The sequence below is a fragment of the Trematomus bernacchii genome, unplaced genomic scaffold (assembly GCF_902827165.1).
Source record: "Trematomus bernacchii unplaced genomic scaffold, fTreBer1.1, whole genome shotgun sequence".
Lineage (NCBI taxonomy): Eukaryota > Metazoa > Chordata > Actinopteri > Perciformes > Nototheniidae > Trematomus > Trematomus bernacchii.
Genome location: NW_022987582.1, coordinates 8,260,233 through 8,277,063, shown reverse-complemented (window position 1 = coordinate 8,277,063; position 16,831 = coordinate 8,260,233). Strand labels below are relative to the sequence as shown.

Here is a 16,831-nt window from a genome sequence, read left to right as displayed (position 1 = left end):
ATACCACCCATCGAGACAAAAGCTCTTAAATCATCAGAAGGGGGATGAAGTTGTTGCATTAATAAGAGTGCAGTCTCGTATCGCAAACTTAATGAGATGAAAAAGGCAGCAAGGAGTAGGAAAAGCAGGAATGCCTTATTAGTGGATGTGGACCACACCTGATGTTTGTGAACTAAGGGGGTTTTGAATATGAATGTGTGGATGCTGAAGGCACACAAGTTTGATCATGTGAGGAGTGAAATCAGCTCATAAAACATAACCTGAATGGTTTTTGAATAGTCATTTAATGGATAAAGTTTGCAACGATAAAGGAAATCCAGAAGGAAATGTAAAGAGGAGTATATATATATTACACCCTAATGTTTCCTAAGTCTGAGGCTAATGTATATGTCTTTATATGATATGCTGTTTCTAATCTAACCTAACGATGGATTCTACCCCTCCTGCTATCCTCATTATTTAACCTTTTCTAAAAGTTTGATAATAAATCTTGCAAATCCTCTGAGTGGTTTCCGAGATCACAAGGTCCATCTGAAATGTACAATTACAGAACAGCCGTTTGTCACAACCTGAGATATAAAGAAAAAATGAACAATATACAAAGACATAAATTGAAATTTCCTGTGTCAATGAATTATTTGGTAGCCCTCATATTCACCTTGACTGCACTTTGCACTGCTCATATTTACCACATCCCATTGCATTTGCTTTGACAAAGGCCTAATCTGGAGAGGTGCTTAATAGGAAAAGGTTGGGCTCTTTATTCAACATTTCTTTTGTAGCGCTATTGAAGTGATTCCCTTTTTTCACGGCACTTTATTAGGCTTGCTTTTACTGTCTGCAACCACCAGCAGATTCTGAAGGAAAGAGACAGAGGTGGGGTGGGCTGGGGTGGATGGAGACAGAAGAGGAGGCGGGAGGGGTGAGAGATGGATGTAAATGTGGAATAATGTAGCAGGAGTGAATTTGCATGGTCAAATGTCAAAAAAATGAAGCCTTCCCCTGAGTCTTGTCAGGAAAAATAACATAAGTGGCACGCTCCAGCACTGGCATGCCATTAGCGGTTAGTTCTGCCTGTCATCAGTCACTGAGAAGAAGAAATGGCCGTCATTATCTCCAAAAAATGGACTGGGAAAGATATATACAACCCCCTTCTCTCTGTGACAAAGAGGCATGCACTCACACAGTGTTTGAATGTGCACATATAAGCACACAAAGACAGAGAAACCTGCATGTGTGTGTGGTACTGTGTGGTACTGTGTGACAATGCAAAGAAAAAGACTATATTGCAACCTAGATGCAACACAATGATACGCATGTTTAAAGCAAGTGTATACAAGTATGTCTCACCAGAAAACAAAAAGGTGTATCCTTTAGAGAAAATGCTGAAGAATATTTGAGTGATTGTATTGAACAGTATGTATAAGTTAATATGTGAAACTTGGAGTCAGAGACAACTCTAATCATTGTCTGCCACCCCCCTTACATTACTTGTCCCGAGGCTATTTGCTGCTGAAGATATTAATGCTCATTTCGGAATAATGGCTTAATTTCCAGTCATGTTAGGTCTATTAACATGGTGTATCCTGATTCTAGACAGATGGCAAACAACAGACAGGCCACATAATTAAATATGCTGCTAGTGGAGAATTAGGAAGTGGATGAGGATTGAGTACAAATATGAATAAGAAGAATCTTATATTTCCTTTGATATGCACACACACGTACACACATGCCTGCTCATTATGGTTCAGCTCACTGCAGGAAGGAGGCTCTGGCAAGCAATTATATAATAGGCTTAAATACCATAACATTTGCAATAGCAAGGACAATTAGCCATTACATTCCATGGTACTGATAACCACACATTGGCTTTTGAAGATAAACAAATCCCCACACTTTTACATTGTCTGGACACCATGTTGAATTGTCTTAATAAGCGGCGACAATTCAATTATTCTTGTTTATTTTATATTTATTTATTGTTTGTAAGAAAAACAGTATATTTGCATTTTGTAACGATCATTGGCATACATTCAAATAAATCTAAGACAAGCTACTTTGTTATGCAGTAGTTTTGTGCCATCGCTTTAATTTGTCCTTGAAAATATTGCTCCCGACATTCAAGAATGCAATTTCCATGTGGCGACGAGACAGGTTGGGTAACAATAGCAGAAAAACAAATATAGGTACGTATTGAGAAGACCATGAATTTTAAGATAGGGAATATATTGAGAAGCCTGTAACCAGACAATGAAAGAGAGAAAGAGGGAGATGGAGGGAGAGAGGGAGAACAACCGAGCAAGAGATCAGCATGGCAGCTAATGTAATGAATAATATCTCAAGTGTAAATCCAGCCAATTGAACCCAGGGCTGCCTTCTCCCTCTAGCTAGGCTAAATTAGTTTCCATGGGAATGTGGATGAAAGGAGCGCATACGTCTAGGTCAGGCATATTGGAGAGGAAGAGGCAGAGAGGGGCTGGGAGTATGAAATAGAGTCCTCAGGGTCTGGTTTGGAGAGATTTGCACTTGTGCTAAGCCACTTCAGATGTGAGTGGAGGGTCTAACAGCCTTAGACTTGAGCATCAAGCTATGTGTGTAGGTCTGTTGTTGAGCTGTGTAAGCACTGAGGGCAGAATATGCCCCAGAAAGGGAGAGAATTTCATACGAGTTATGCCTTCTATGTGTGCAATTCAACATATTGTTGGTGGAGAGTGGTAGTGCTGAGCATAGAATAGGCTGCTGTCCAATCAAAGAAGACAGAGCAGCATGTGTGTATAAACAATCCATTCAGCGCAATACAACGCAAGGTATTTTAGCTATTCCTCCTGCATTTCCTATCTCTCAATTTTGTCCCCCATGCCTGAGTTAATTGAAAGTCCACACCGTCTCCCCCGCCAGGAACCTGTCTGCGCTACTTTAGAAGCTGTGGCGACCAAGTTCAAAGTGACACATCTAGGACATGTGAGCTGCACATTACCTTGACACAGTCTAGCTGTAGAAATTAGCCGCTGTCTGAATTATTAAAATAACAAGGGACATTTCATGTGATTGGGCAGGGGAGATATACCCCACCCGCCACAACTCTAATTGTCCACTTTAACTAGTTTCTTTGAGCCTTCAGCATCAGTCAATGTAAAGTACGGGTTTGCAGATTTCTTCGCTCCCATTAGGGAAGAGGAACGAGGCATGGCTGTCCACTAAGCCCACCTCATTTATTATAATGACCTGCCAGGCCCAGACATGAACATGTTAAAGTTATAGGAGAGTGGGACATGACAGGTGCACACAACCTTGTCAGATCTGTGTTGGTCTAGTTAGAGCATACAGATCCTCCACTCTGAGAAGACCGACAGCAGATAGGTTGCCAGCATGTGTCAGTGCAAAGGAAGAAATGACTGACTAATTGTCAAATTCCTAATAATTTAAATATGAATGTGTATGAATAGATATGCAAAAATACATGCAGATTTATTTATTTCCATAGATTCCATAGTTTGTAAAAATATTAATAGAAATAAAATAACTCTAGACATGCTAAAACAATTTGTATACATTGTTAGTTTCCATGTAGATGAAATTGTATTCGATGTTGACACCATTTCATGTGGCAAACTATGAATTTAAACTCTTAGCGCTCTTAGGGATTCCAATGTCGATTCATTTATTGTGAAATGTGTATTGTAATGTGAATCCATTTTATAACTTCCTTATTGTGAATTTTGTAAAGGACAAGGCACATTCTTTGGGCTTGCTTCTGTCAAAGCACAGTTTTTAATATGTTCAGTTTGAATGTGTAAGACAATCTCAATCAATATTGTCATTTTGGTTGATTAGAATTTATTTGTATCAACAGGCAACTGTCTCCCTATTAGTAAATATGAAATCACATATATTTTTGTGCATCACACTAACAAATGTCTGTGTCGAACAAATGCTTCCAGCCTATGATTTAAACTATTAAATGTCCACAGCATACCAATGTCATAATCCACTTATCATAGGTCCAGGGCAATCGGTTATTATGTAGAGATTGCAGTTCAGTAAAGACAACTCATCATCAAGCCTTGTGCTAGAACAAAAGGCCAGTGTGTTTGATAGAGTCACAGCAAACAGCTCTGTAATCCCTGTAAGATCTAAGTAAACAACTGTAGGTCTTCTAAGTCTGCATAATGGAGCGCTGCTTTAACATTCACCTTTGGTCTCCGACTACTCTTATCTGTAAGGGCTTTAATGCCATGTAAAAGACACACAAATACAGGAGCACTGTGAGTTTATTTTCCCCCTCCCAGAACTAACATCCAAACTGGACTCTATAATCCTCTGCCATTCTTTTAATCATCTGACACCCAGAGAGGGCAATATCTATTTTCATCTGGTCCTGATAGGATCTCTTCAGGATTTAAAGAGGGCCTCAGCATGCTGCGCCCAGCAGCTCAGCTGTGATCTCGGGCTTTGGGGAGTTCTCATTAGGCGTTAGCGGCCCCCAGATCGAAGACACCCAGTTCTGGCTAGTGGATTTTTAATCCTCCTATGGCCTGTGTTGGGAGATGGAGTTATTTAGGGCTCTTTGATTAGCCTCGCAGCTGCACTTTGATTAGAAGAACTTCTAAAGATCGAGCTGCCTGGCTGCAATTTGGAGTTGGTGGAGGACTATGTGAAGGTGGCGTTGTGGTGTGTTTACGTTTGTGCTGTACATCTGTATTCACTAGATGTGTACATGTACTGTACACTATAGCCAAAGAACATGTTTCATGTTGAGAAGACGTTGTAACACGGGAGATGTGTTGGGGAATTAAAAGAGAACTGTCCACTTTTGATTGCACTTTGAAGCTGGAAGCCATGACAGACAGAACCTAAACAGAAAGAACGAATGATAAAGAGACAGAGGATGAGTAGGATCTGGGGAAGGTTTGATGGACAAGGCTAAGAAGTTTTATTGCCAACGGGAATTTAATATTTGGGATCTTTGTTCAGGTTCAAACCACCAGTTTATTAAACCAGGCGGCCTGTCGGTGTTAGGTTGAGCGTGTTCACATCCAGGACCAAGTTGTACTTCAGATGTAAGGGGAAGGTTTGAACTCTTCTTTGTACTCCTATGGTTCTCTTGGTATTTTGAACTGACTGTACTAAGACCAAAAGGACTAATGAAAAGCTTCTAAAGGAAAATTCATGTTTGATATACTGACACATATTTGTCTTAAGCCACCAATAAAAAAAATACAAAAATGGTAGGTAATGGAAATTGGTATTTTATTGGTATTTCTTCAAATGAAAGGATAGTGCCTGCTTTACTGACTTGCAAAACAAAAACAATATTGTGTTAATGTTTAATGGGAGACCTCCAACATCTTTGAATGTCTGTTTTGGTATAATACCGCAAGCAGATTTAAGATGTTTAGGAAATCTGCATGGACTTCTACAGTACATGAGTGATAGGCAGAGAATCTCATGAAAACCTTATGAGGCCTAATGACTCATTAAGGAGTTATATTATAGGCTCATGGGAGAAGTTGCATATACAGTATACTACCATGTAAAAGATCCCAAAAGTGCCATATCTGAACACCCTTTGTTTCGATACAATTACATTTAATGCTGAGAGGGTGACACCTTCTCACTTTAAACTCCACCAATCGATTATCCACAAGCAAGGGTGCCAACGTTTTGAAAAGCGTATTATTTGACTAAAAAGTAAGAAAGCAACATTCAGTAAAACACATCAGTATGAAAAATTGTTTGAAAAATAGAGAAGAAATGGGCACTGGGATTAAGGGAGAAGCGTGTTGGATGGGATTTCTTCCTGCTCACAATCCTTTCTGTCTTTGTTAAATGTTCCATTTATTCTGTAAATGGATATAAAGTTCAAGGTTTTTCGTGATCTCTTCCCATGTGAGGCACTTCAATGAGAAAACTATGCATAATTAGAAACTAATTATGCAAAGTATTTATGTTCCTTTCAAGCTCGCTGTAGAAATAAAACATCCTGTTTTGTGTGTCACTGGATTTTGGCCACAACAAAAGCCAACTGAAATAACAAGGTCAAATATAAAAGAAAGAACAAAAGTCCAATAAGCCTGGCTGTGAATCTACATTTAAAATGAGCCACACAATGATGCAATTGTATGGACATTAAGACTCTTATCTTGGACACATTTTTAAATGAACACAAATGTATTGTAATCTTGGGAACACCTTACTTGTATAGATGGTAGCCACTGCCTTCCTAAGGTTGAAAGTCAAGAGACACTTTGGTTTGTAGCACGGATAAGTCACTGTTGTGGAGATATGAGGCTAAGCAGTGAGCAGGCCCTGCCACCTTAGCTTTGATTCCTGGGCTAAGTATGTACAGATATCTAAGGTGTTGACACTTCGCCCTCTAAGCCCTATTTCTTTTCCCAGGGATCAGTGAGGCTCACTGATAGCAGATTATCTCTGCGGCATTTTGTGGCCCAGTTGGCACCCTCATTTGTTATCTGCTCACAGATATACTGAGGAACACTCTGTGGAGAGAGAGAGTGAAATGTCAGAATAAAACATCTCAGACATATTCACTTCTTCTCTTTGTTATTCCATGTATTGTGCAGATGTCTGTGAAGTAATACAGTCCAACCAAACTGCCATCAGTACTTGTGTGGATATTGCACAGAAATGCAGTTCAGTCTGTCCACTGTCAGAATTGGTGTTGAAATATCTTTTGAAATATGGGATACAGGTATTGGATAATAAGTGAAGATGCTTAAAGTGGACCTATCATGCTATATTTAAATGATATATTGTAGGGCCATACCTATATAAGGTATATTTATACGTTTCTGTTTTCAAAATACCAAACAGAAAATGCATTTTAGCCATGCCTCATTTCGCTCTATTTGCTGTTTGCTGTCTACGGGGCTGATTCTGTGAGCTGCAGCTGACCACGCCCCCCTGCAGGAGAGGGGAGCCGTGCTCTGAAGAAGTCAGAAGAGGGGGAGAAAAATAGATCTCCGTCCTCCGTGTTTTATTATATTATTATAGGCCTATAGAGTCGTTATTCATTTGTTTTAAAGCTCAATAAATAACAAAGAAGACCTTTGACCGGCACTTTTCTAATTTTGTCCGGAAGATTTAAACTTTAACGGACATCTTGACCGGCGAAAGAAAACCTAACTGAAACTCTGCCGCACGGTCCCCTCGTTCCTTGGAAGAGGCGGAGAGGTGGGTGTTTGTCATCTGCTGGTGGACTAACCGGAGAGAATTACAGTGCTTGCCTCGACGGGGAGGGATTGCATTGAATTAAAGCAGCGGGAGCAAACGCTTGCCTCGGGGAGGGAGAAAAAAAGCCACAGCGGAGAATAAACAGAAGGGTAACCATGGTAACTATGCGCGGGAAGTCTTCTTCACTGCTTTTGTGGCAGACTACAGCGCCACTTACAGGCCTGGCATATGTACAACAGCGTCTCCAGCGCTTTCGAGCGGCAATGGCCGGCCGTGGCCCAACCCCACATTCCCCTGATAGGTGGAGAGTTGGCCCAATAGCCGTAGCGCCACTTTACTGACGTCAGTAAAGTGTTCAAATCTGGATCAGTTTTTATCAGATCCGTTGCAGCCCCTAGAGATCTGGGTATGGAGGAAAATAGAGAGGGTTGTGTTTTCTGACACTTGGTGAGTTCCCTGGAACACCGGGGACACATATTCATGTATAAAAGACGTACACAAGTGCATTTTGCATGATAGGTCCCCTTTAAAGATTATGTTACATATACATATATACAGTGAGGTTTTAAAACAATGTAACATGTATGCACCATGTTGTGGTGCCTGTTTAACTGAGTGTTTGATGAACCTTCAGATTATGTGATAATGTTGTGCACAATGTATTTTTTGGCCACCATCCACTATTTATGCTAAGATCTGTTAAGAAATCTCTTTACCTATTTTAAAAAAAATTAAATTATATGTTGTTTTCATTATTATTTTGTATCTTGTACAAATTATCAGTTTTTATTGATTATTAGTAGTACTGTATGGACAGCACTGGAAGTTTCAATAAACAAAACTATATATTTATTTAGATAAAGCAACTGGTCATATATCTTTCTTTATGAACAAGTGGTAAATGGGCTGACAAGATGAAAACAAATGTGTTGGGAATGATGATTTAAAAAAAAAAAATCAATTAACTGTTGGTTTATACTAGGGCTGTCCCGAATACCATTTTTCGGGCTCCGGATAATCGGTAGTAATCAGCAGCAAATATTGGGATATTCGGCGCGCGCGGGGGGTAGTAATCAGCAGCGAATATTCGGCACGCGTGCACGTTTTTATCATGTGTAACGTTACTATTTAAACGGCGGATAAAGCAGCTTCATCATGGCAACTGGACAACAGCTGCTAAGCTACTACTTACAGCATTCAGGTGACTTTTCATAGTTGTTGTGCCCAGAGTTTAGAATTTTTTTTGCCGGTCAACATGTCCGTTAAAGTTGAAATCTTCCGGACAAAATGAGAAAAGCGCCGGTCAAAGGTCTTCTTTGTTATTTATTTAGCTTTAAAACAAATTGATATGATTCGATATTAAACAAACTAATTATAGTAGATTAACTATTCAAAAGTGTACAGTAACTTATAATAACACAGGGATAATAAACGGAGCGCTCTCTCCCTCTCCTGACAGCCCGTCAGTATCCGTCTCATGCAGCTCACTGATCCAGTAATGAGTGACCCGACAGTAAAAACAAACATATCTATAACTAGTTTAGGTAGTTTGAGAGGTAATTAAAATAGCTAAGTGTGATTTTCTAACCTGAAGTGTGTGTTTTGCTCCGCTCACTATGAAGGGCTGTGTAGGCCAAAATTCAAACTCACCTCGCACACACACACTACTGAAAACATCTGGCCTTGCACACACACAACTGAAATACTCTCACATTCACTACTGAACACCTCGCACACACACTACTGAAAATTAACCTCACACACACTATTGAAATCCTCTCATATTCACTACTGAACACCTCACACACACACAACTGAAAATTAACCTCACACACACACTATTGAAATACTCTCACATTCACTAGTGAACACCTCGCATACACAACTGAAAATTAAACCTCACACGGGACCCACTTTTTACTTGGTCAATACATCGCGACCCAACATTTTGAAGCACTCAAATCTATTCAACAAAAAATCGTGCTGTAATATATACGCTTTTCAGAATACAATATTAATAAAAGTGAAGTACAGTGCATTTATCCCTTCACAGAACTAAAGTATGCTTTTAAAAAAGGTTTAATGAGATGATGGAATCAAAGCTGAACTATATAAAAAGGCACACATGCTGAAAACCCAACCCCAGCAGGGGGGTCTGGGGGGATTCTCCCCCAGGAGATTTTTAGAAATACTAACATAAGCTACGCATTCTGGTACACTCTGAGAAGAAAATAAATAAATCTATTACTACCCGACATATTAATAATATTTTATGCCATTGTTTGTTTTTCACTTAGTTCTGACAGCTTGCTGAGAGAAGAGTAAAGAGGAGATAGTCTGTGTGACTTACTTTAAATTGTGGGTAAGGGTAGATAGCTCCCATTGTTCTGTGACCTGTCAATCATCAAACCGGGGGTCATATTTCATTATGTGTTCATTTTTATCTGAAGTTGTACCCATGGATGTATAAAGAATAGTTCTACCGCAGTTATTCTCCGTGGGGACTTCCGGTAACAATCTTGATTCTGATTGGCCAGAAGACTCGAAAAAACATCAGCAGAGATGTTTTATTGAGAAGATGATCACTACGTGACAGAAGTTTTCAAAACCGTTTATGGTCTCCGGTACTTCCAGTCCAACGCCTACTGCATGCACAGCGTTAGAAAATCGGTCCTTCAAAATAAAAGTTTGCCTTTTTTCCCCCAAAACATTTTTTTTTCAACTTTTTTTTCTTCACTCACACATCCGCGACCCACTTGAAACGGGTCCGCGACCCAGTTGAGAACCACTGCCTTACGTTATGATTGAAAGTTTTTGCTGAATAGTTTCATGTTCACTTACTGTACCTTAAAGAGCAACTTGCAGGTTAGAGACACCAGTGAATTTAAATGTGTAGGAAAATAATGTATACACTAGATTTTCCAAAAAATACACATAAATATACACTACAGTGACATCTGGCGTCGATTTTGTAAGACATTTTTACTTCCGCATAACAAAAGCCTCCCCATGTGACCTCTCGCATGTGCCGTCACATGGGGGAGAGCGGCCGGTCTAACGTATTAATAAACATGGATCACAATGCTAGTTTTGACACAGAAGAGGTTGAAAATATATATTCGAATGCATATGACGGACCACAACCATATAATTATGAGCCTGCTAGGTGTCCAAGAGACCAGGAGCAGCCAAGGATTAGAAAAAATAACGGCCATCGGAGAGAAATGGAGCTGTGGTGTGAGGAGAACCAGTGGAGTACAGGGCAGCTGTCTTGGTGAGTGACCGGCGTTAGCTACAGTTAATGTTAGCTAACGTCGGTCACATCACAACATTGTAAAGTTAGCTATCATATATCAGGCTATAACTAAAGTAGTATTGATAATATTGTAACGTTACTGGCAGGACTGTTGATACTGATTCATAACAGAAACGAATGCGCAAGTATCAGCCGCATCTCGCGTTACCTAATGCAACTCCACACTACGTCTTATGGTGTGTACCGGAGGGGAGAGAGAGAGGAGCGAAGGGGGGGGAGGGAGAGAGGAACGAATGGGGGAGAGAGAGCAGCGAAGGGGGGGGAGAGAGATATAATACGGTTTCCTGATAAACGTTTCGTTTGATAGGCCTCAGCTGTGGAGAGTAGGCCTATGTGCTGCAGGGAGGTGGATGCACCTCGCACAACGCACCCAGGAACGAAAGCTAGCTCCGGTCCTTTTCCTTTTAGGGAAACTGTGGACTCGATGTCCTGACAGGCTGGAGTTTGTGCACAAACTCCAGCTCACCATGATTACAAATGGTGAAATGCAATGTAAAATTACCGAAAAAATACCAGCTCACTAAATCAAAACCGCTCAAACCAACTACCAACTACCAACTACTACCGCGGATTGGGCAGAGAAGGAGTCCGAGAAAGTTGCTCCCCCATGTGACGTAATATGACGCGTTTGACATATGACGTTAAAAAAAAGCAGTTTTTAGTAGCAGAGCTCAAAACGGCTCCTTTCCCTCTGAATTCTTGCCCTTATGTCTTGTAAAACATATAAAATCCTGCATTAACTTTTTTAATTGTAATTTTCAGACAAGGTTAAGCATAAATATAGTACAAAAAAAAACCCCTGCAAGTTGCTCTTTAAGCAACGTAAAACGTGCAGACCGGGAGCAACAGACGTAGGTGAGCCTTATTTGGATCAGGCTGGAGTACATCGGTTACTCCTATATTTAGCCTACTTACTGTTAACTAACTAATGCTAACATAACTGTTCGCTAGAAGTACACAGCTTAATCAACCATATTTAACTGGCCATTGTCCTCTCAGCCTGAAATATCAATCACTTCAATTATTACATTACATGTCATTTTTATCCAAAGCGACATACATTCAGTACTGTGGACAATCCCCACAGGAGCAATTTGGGGTGAAGTGTCTTGCCCAGGGACACAACGACATGCTGACTGCAGTGGGACTCGAACTTGCTACCCCTGATTCGTAGTCCAGCACTCTATCCACTGAGCCACAATAAATGGTAAAACAAAAAAGGAAAGGTTCTGGCGCAATTTCGGTTTAGTTAGCTTGTTAGCTTATTGCAGCTGTGCATGTTGCTAGCGGCAGGGGCGGACTGGCCATCGGGACGTTCGGGACGAATCCCGATGGGCCGGTACAGAAGTGGGCCGGTCGGACGATGTGGGCCGGTCGGATAACTCACTAGCACACCCCCCCCCCCCCCCCCCCCCCCCCCCGTTGATAATTTACTTGCGGTACCGAAGTGGGCCGGTCGAGAGTCCCGGGCTGATTTGCCCACCTCACGAGCTGCGCCAGGTGATGTAAACAAGAACACCTCCATAGACCAGACTGTCTCAGTTTGTAGACTGCTCGGTCCAGGCTCCAGCCTACGGCTGCGGTGCTGTTTTTCTATAAATCCATGCTGAATTGGACCTTCTGTTTCATTCTTCTTCTTTAATGGCGACTTCCAAACAGAGTAGACGAGAATTATCGCCACCTACTGTATCACTGCAGCATTGTTCTTTGTTACTTCCGTTTCATTACAATGACTTCTGTTTCATTACAATGACTTCCGTTACAGCAAGAATCCCCCTCACACACATAGGTGAAACACATGCACACTCCCTACTGAGAACCTTTCAGTAAAATGTTTTCAGTTGCGTGTGTGTGAGGTTAATTTTCAGTAGTGTGTGTGCGAGGTGTTCAGTAGTGAATGTGAGAGTATTTCAGTTGTGTGTGTGCAAGGCCAGATGTTTTCAGTAGTGTGTGTGTGCGAGGTGTTCAGTAGTGAATGTGAGAGTATTTCAGTAGTGTGTGTGTGCAAGGCCAGATGTTTTCAGTAGTGTGTGTGTGAGGTGTTCAGTAGTGAATGTGAGAAGATTTCAATAGTGTGTGTGCAAGGCCAGATGTTTTCAGTAGTGTGTGTGTGAGGTGTTCAGTAGTGAAGGTGAGAGGATTTCAATAGTGTGTGTGTGAGGTTAATTTTCAGTAGTATGTGTGAGGCTTAATTTTCAGTTGTGTGTGTGTGAGGTGTTCAGTAGTGAATGTGAGAGTATTTCAGTAGTGTGTGTGTGTGCAAGGCCAGATGTTTTCAGTAGTGTGTGTGCGAGGTTAGTTTGAATTTTGGCCTACACGGCCCCTCATAGCTCACCGCTGCATGTCGACTCGTCAGCAGCAGCTGATCTCCCTCTCCCGTCAGATTAGACTTCACTCGCGTTTATGTCCATATCGATCAGATCTAGCTAGTTCTAGCAAATTATATGACTACCTGCTTATCAAAAGACATCTAAACAATAAGCGTTGCTATGCAACCGGGTGAGGCCGCAAAGTATAGCGCAGCATTATGCATTTGTTTACATGCCCACCGGAACCCCGAGGCATTACCAACAGATCAACGCACAATCAACCCATACAGGACACCTCTTTCTCCACATTAAATGATAGACATTAGAATTGACTATTCTTTTCCGTCACATACTCTTCTTGTTTGTCACATAAGTGGCGCAACTGATGCGGTATTGTGCTAAGGGGAAATAATTTTGACTGGACATTTTGACCGGAGAGATTTAGATTTGCCGGTCTTAAACATATTTTACCGGTCAAAGTCCGGTAATTACCGGCCAACGGAAACTCTGGTTGTGCCACCGTGGTAGGGCAGTTTCATATTGCATATTTGCAGTGGCGTTTTTATATGTACAAAAGTGGTGGGGCACAAAAAACTTAGATGTCTATATATAAGCTTCTGCAGTGACGTGCAGTGAGGTTCATGGCTGGTGAGGCACTGGCACTGACTCTTCAGGTTTACAAATATTATATTTTGACCTAAACCAAAATATAATATTATTTTCAAAAGCTTTTTTTGTCTGATGCTTCGATTAATTTTAAACAGACAGTTCAACAAAAGGATACCCAAAACATGTAATTTTATCATTTAAATATTGAATTGTTCTCTCTTAGTAAGATCCCATTTCCAATAAAATTGCGGTCTTACCTTGACTTGAAGATGAAGTCCATTTGCCTATCCTTCTGGACAAACATTTCTATTACTTTTTTGTAAAAGTCCTCCTTATCTTCTTGTAGTTTCAAAAGTCTATCATAAATCTAATCGATAGATTTATGATAAAAAAATTATAAAAGTAGGGTAGACATGTGGATGTTATCCGGCTGAACAAAACGTGCATTTATCTAACAGGTACGTTTCCCACAGATCTTATTTCGAGCTATTTTCTAAAATCCTATGGAGAAACCTCATTGCTTTTTTGTGCTTACTTCCTGGTTTTAGGACGCGTCACTGCAGCTCTCTCGTCTCCTCTTCACACACCACACTTTTCGCGGCACACATACTTACAGCCAATCAGCTCTGAATGATGTGAGATGACGTATGGTGGGGATGGCAGCTCAGTGCCCCTATGGTCATTATTTTTTTGCCACACACATTAAATAGGAAAATACTCTGAGCATGCGCAGTGTAGTTTTTACAGTCACCGTTCACTTCACAGCGAGAGGAAGGGGCATGATCAGGTTTTGTCCCACATGGCTCTAAACAGCTCAATAGGCACACACTGTGACTGTAGACACACTGATTAGAAGAACACAGACTAAAACAGCAATGTACAGACGAATCAGATGATTAAACATGATCTTAAAATATATTTTATATATATATATATTTTTTTTTTTGCATTTTTTGTAATCATTATTTGTAATACTTCTGCTGACACTAGGTGGGGCTGTGCCCCACCTGCCCCTAATGACCAGTCGCCACTGCATATTTGGCACACTGCCTTTGTCTTATCGTCGTCCAATTTAAAATGGTCCCACACAGCTGAAGTCTTCGGCATTTTGTTTTCAGGTGTGTGAAGCGTGACGTTCGCGTTCGTGACGCTGTGTGTGAAAGCGATGTCAGGCGCCCAAGCTGAGATTGTATATATTTCCGCATTTTAACAGTGCAATTAAAAAGTATAAATATAGTATAAGAATGTGGCAATTCGCCTTTATTGAAAGCATACATTTAGGAAAAAAACAAAAAAACCCTAATATCCGAATAACGAAATTGAAAACCGAATAGTAGGCCAACGACCGAATATTCTGATATTCGGGTACAGCCCTAGTTTATACATGAACATATTTTGTTGTTGAATTTTGTTTTACTATCCATCCATTGCAGATGAGCCGGATGAGCTTCAGTACATGTTCCTTACTACCTCCCATCAGAGGAATTATGAATGGACGGGAACGATGGGTCTAATACACCATGTTAGTTTGGAATTGCTAAACTCTTCACTCTATCCTGTGGACTCTGCCCCCGTGTCATGTCTTCCTTTATCCTACTGTACCAACACTCCAACGAACAAATACACTCAGTTTACAGTCATAGAAGTATAAAGAAGCCTTAAAGAAACTTGAACCTGACCTTTATATATTCCACCTTGTGTTAATGCCCTCAATGTGAACCCAGCTTTTACCTGTACTCTGGAGGTAGCTCCCAGTGCAACGAAATCAACCGCACTCAAATGCGTCGTACCACTTCACTATGTCTGAACATTTTGTAACCTTTGATTCAGTCACTCTCTGGAGTTTGTACTATATCTTTCACAACTTCCTCTGTGAAGGGCGAACAGCATGTTTGTACATCGGTAAAGTTAGTCTAAGATGAGAAACATGTCAGACCCAATTAAAACGCAGCCCGGGTGTCGCCTGACACAAAGTGACAGAATTCAGATTCAGTAAACAAAAATAAGAGCATCCAAACATCCCAAAGTAGTTCATGCTAAATGTGTTATCTATTTATTTTTTTCACACACTCTTCGATGTGTCCTTTTGCTCCTGTGTTACTTTGATATATGTGGTTGACTCTCTGAAGTGCTGACGAGCCTTTGATACCAGAAGGGCACAAAATAATATCTTCCCTTTGAAAAACAATTTCAGGGAGAGGGGATCAGTATAAATAGGCCTTTTTATGTGCACCAGGGGCCAATGTGAATCTGATGGGGAACTTGTGATAGGCTTTTTTAAATGGCAATGCAAAATTGATGAGTGGAGGGGCCTGGGCTGTTGTCGCGTGGATGGAGATGTGACTGCATAAGGACATCAAGGCCTTACACACACACACACACCACTGGGCAGATGCATGCAAATGTGGGCAGTACACAAAACACACGCAAAAACCCACATGTACGTGCACAGCCATAAACACACATTCAAAAGCAGGCACGCACACTTTATTGGCTTTACACTTACACTCCAGTCAGGGCTGAAGGCTTAATCAAGATATAGAGAGAGCGCAGGAGGAGAGGAGAAGATGGTCTGACCAGTCGTCTCCCTTTCTCTCTCCACTTCATCCCTCCATCCCTCCTTCTACAAGAGCCCGCTATCCCTGCTATCTGTTATCTCCACACAGCTGCAGACTGCGCCGCTCTGCACCTTGTCACCCTCCCCACCCACCACCACCAGCACCACCTCTTCCAATCTTGATGGGTATTGGGGAATGTAAGAGAAGAGTTTCCTGATAAAGCTGTCTAATGAACATACAGGAACTTTAGTAAGTTGAGCATCAAAACATCGAAGGCTGTTTGAACTTTGACTCCCCCTGCATTAGCGCAGAGTCCTTATCAGGCCTCTCGAGTGGAGAGATTAGCCACTTCCTAATGAAGTGGTGAAATCGTAAAGGTCTTACTCCAAGGCAGAGTGGATTGCTTCCAACATTTTTCACTCCGTTATCTCCAATACCCAGATTGCCATTGGAAAAAAAAAAGGTGAGGGTCCTCCCAGCCTCCTCCTTTCCCTTCTTGGGTTTCAGGTCACACTGACAAAAATATGACATCAGATCAAGCATATAAACTGTCAAAGTAAACAATTACATCAAACACTGAAGCAGAGAAAGTAACTTATGCGCTGCACTTTTTTTTGGGATACTTTCCCTCTTGGTAGCTTACTTTTTTACCCTAAGCAGTTGAGTGGAGCTGCATTATCTAAGTGATCCCCTGTGTTTTAGTCAATCAGGGGGCTGCAGACGACTTATAAATCTTACATGCCTCTGCTTCCCAGTGAGGTCAGACACACATTGCATATTCAAAACCTGCATCAAGACACCCACCCCTTTTCTCCCACTCACAGTTCCCGTTGCAGCCCCAA

At 41.2% G+C, this 16,831-nt stretch overlaps 1 protein-coding gene across 1 annotated transcript in view; it reads left to right on the top strand.

The window, feature by feature from the left end:
- Window positions 1–16,171, top strand: part of LOC117480527 — a 46,051-nt gene extending 29,880 nt beyond the window's left edge. The window contains exon 7 of the mRNA XM_034127867.1: window positions 16,098–16,171. Coding sequence (XP_033983758.1) covers window positions 16,098–16,171 — 74 coding nt within the window. The remainder of the gene's footprint in view (window positions 1–16,097) is intronic.
- Window positions 16,172–16,831: the final 660 nt, after the last annotated feature.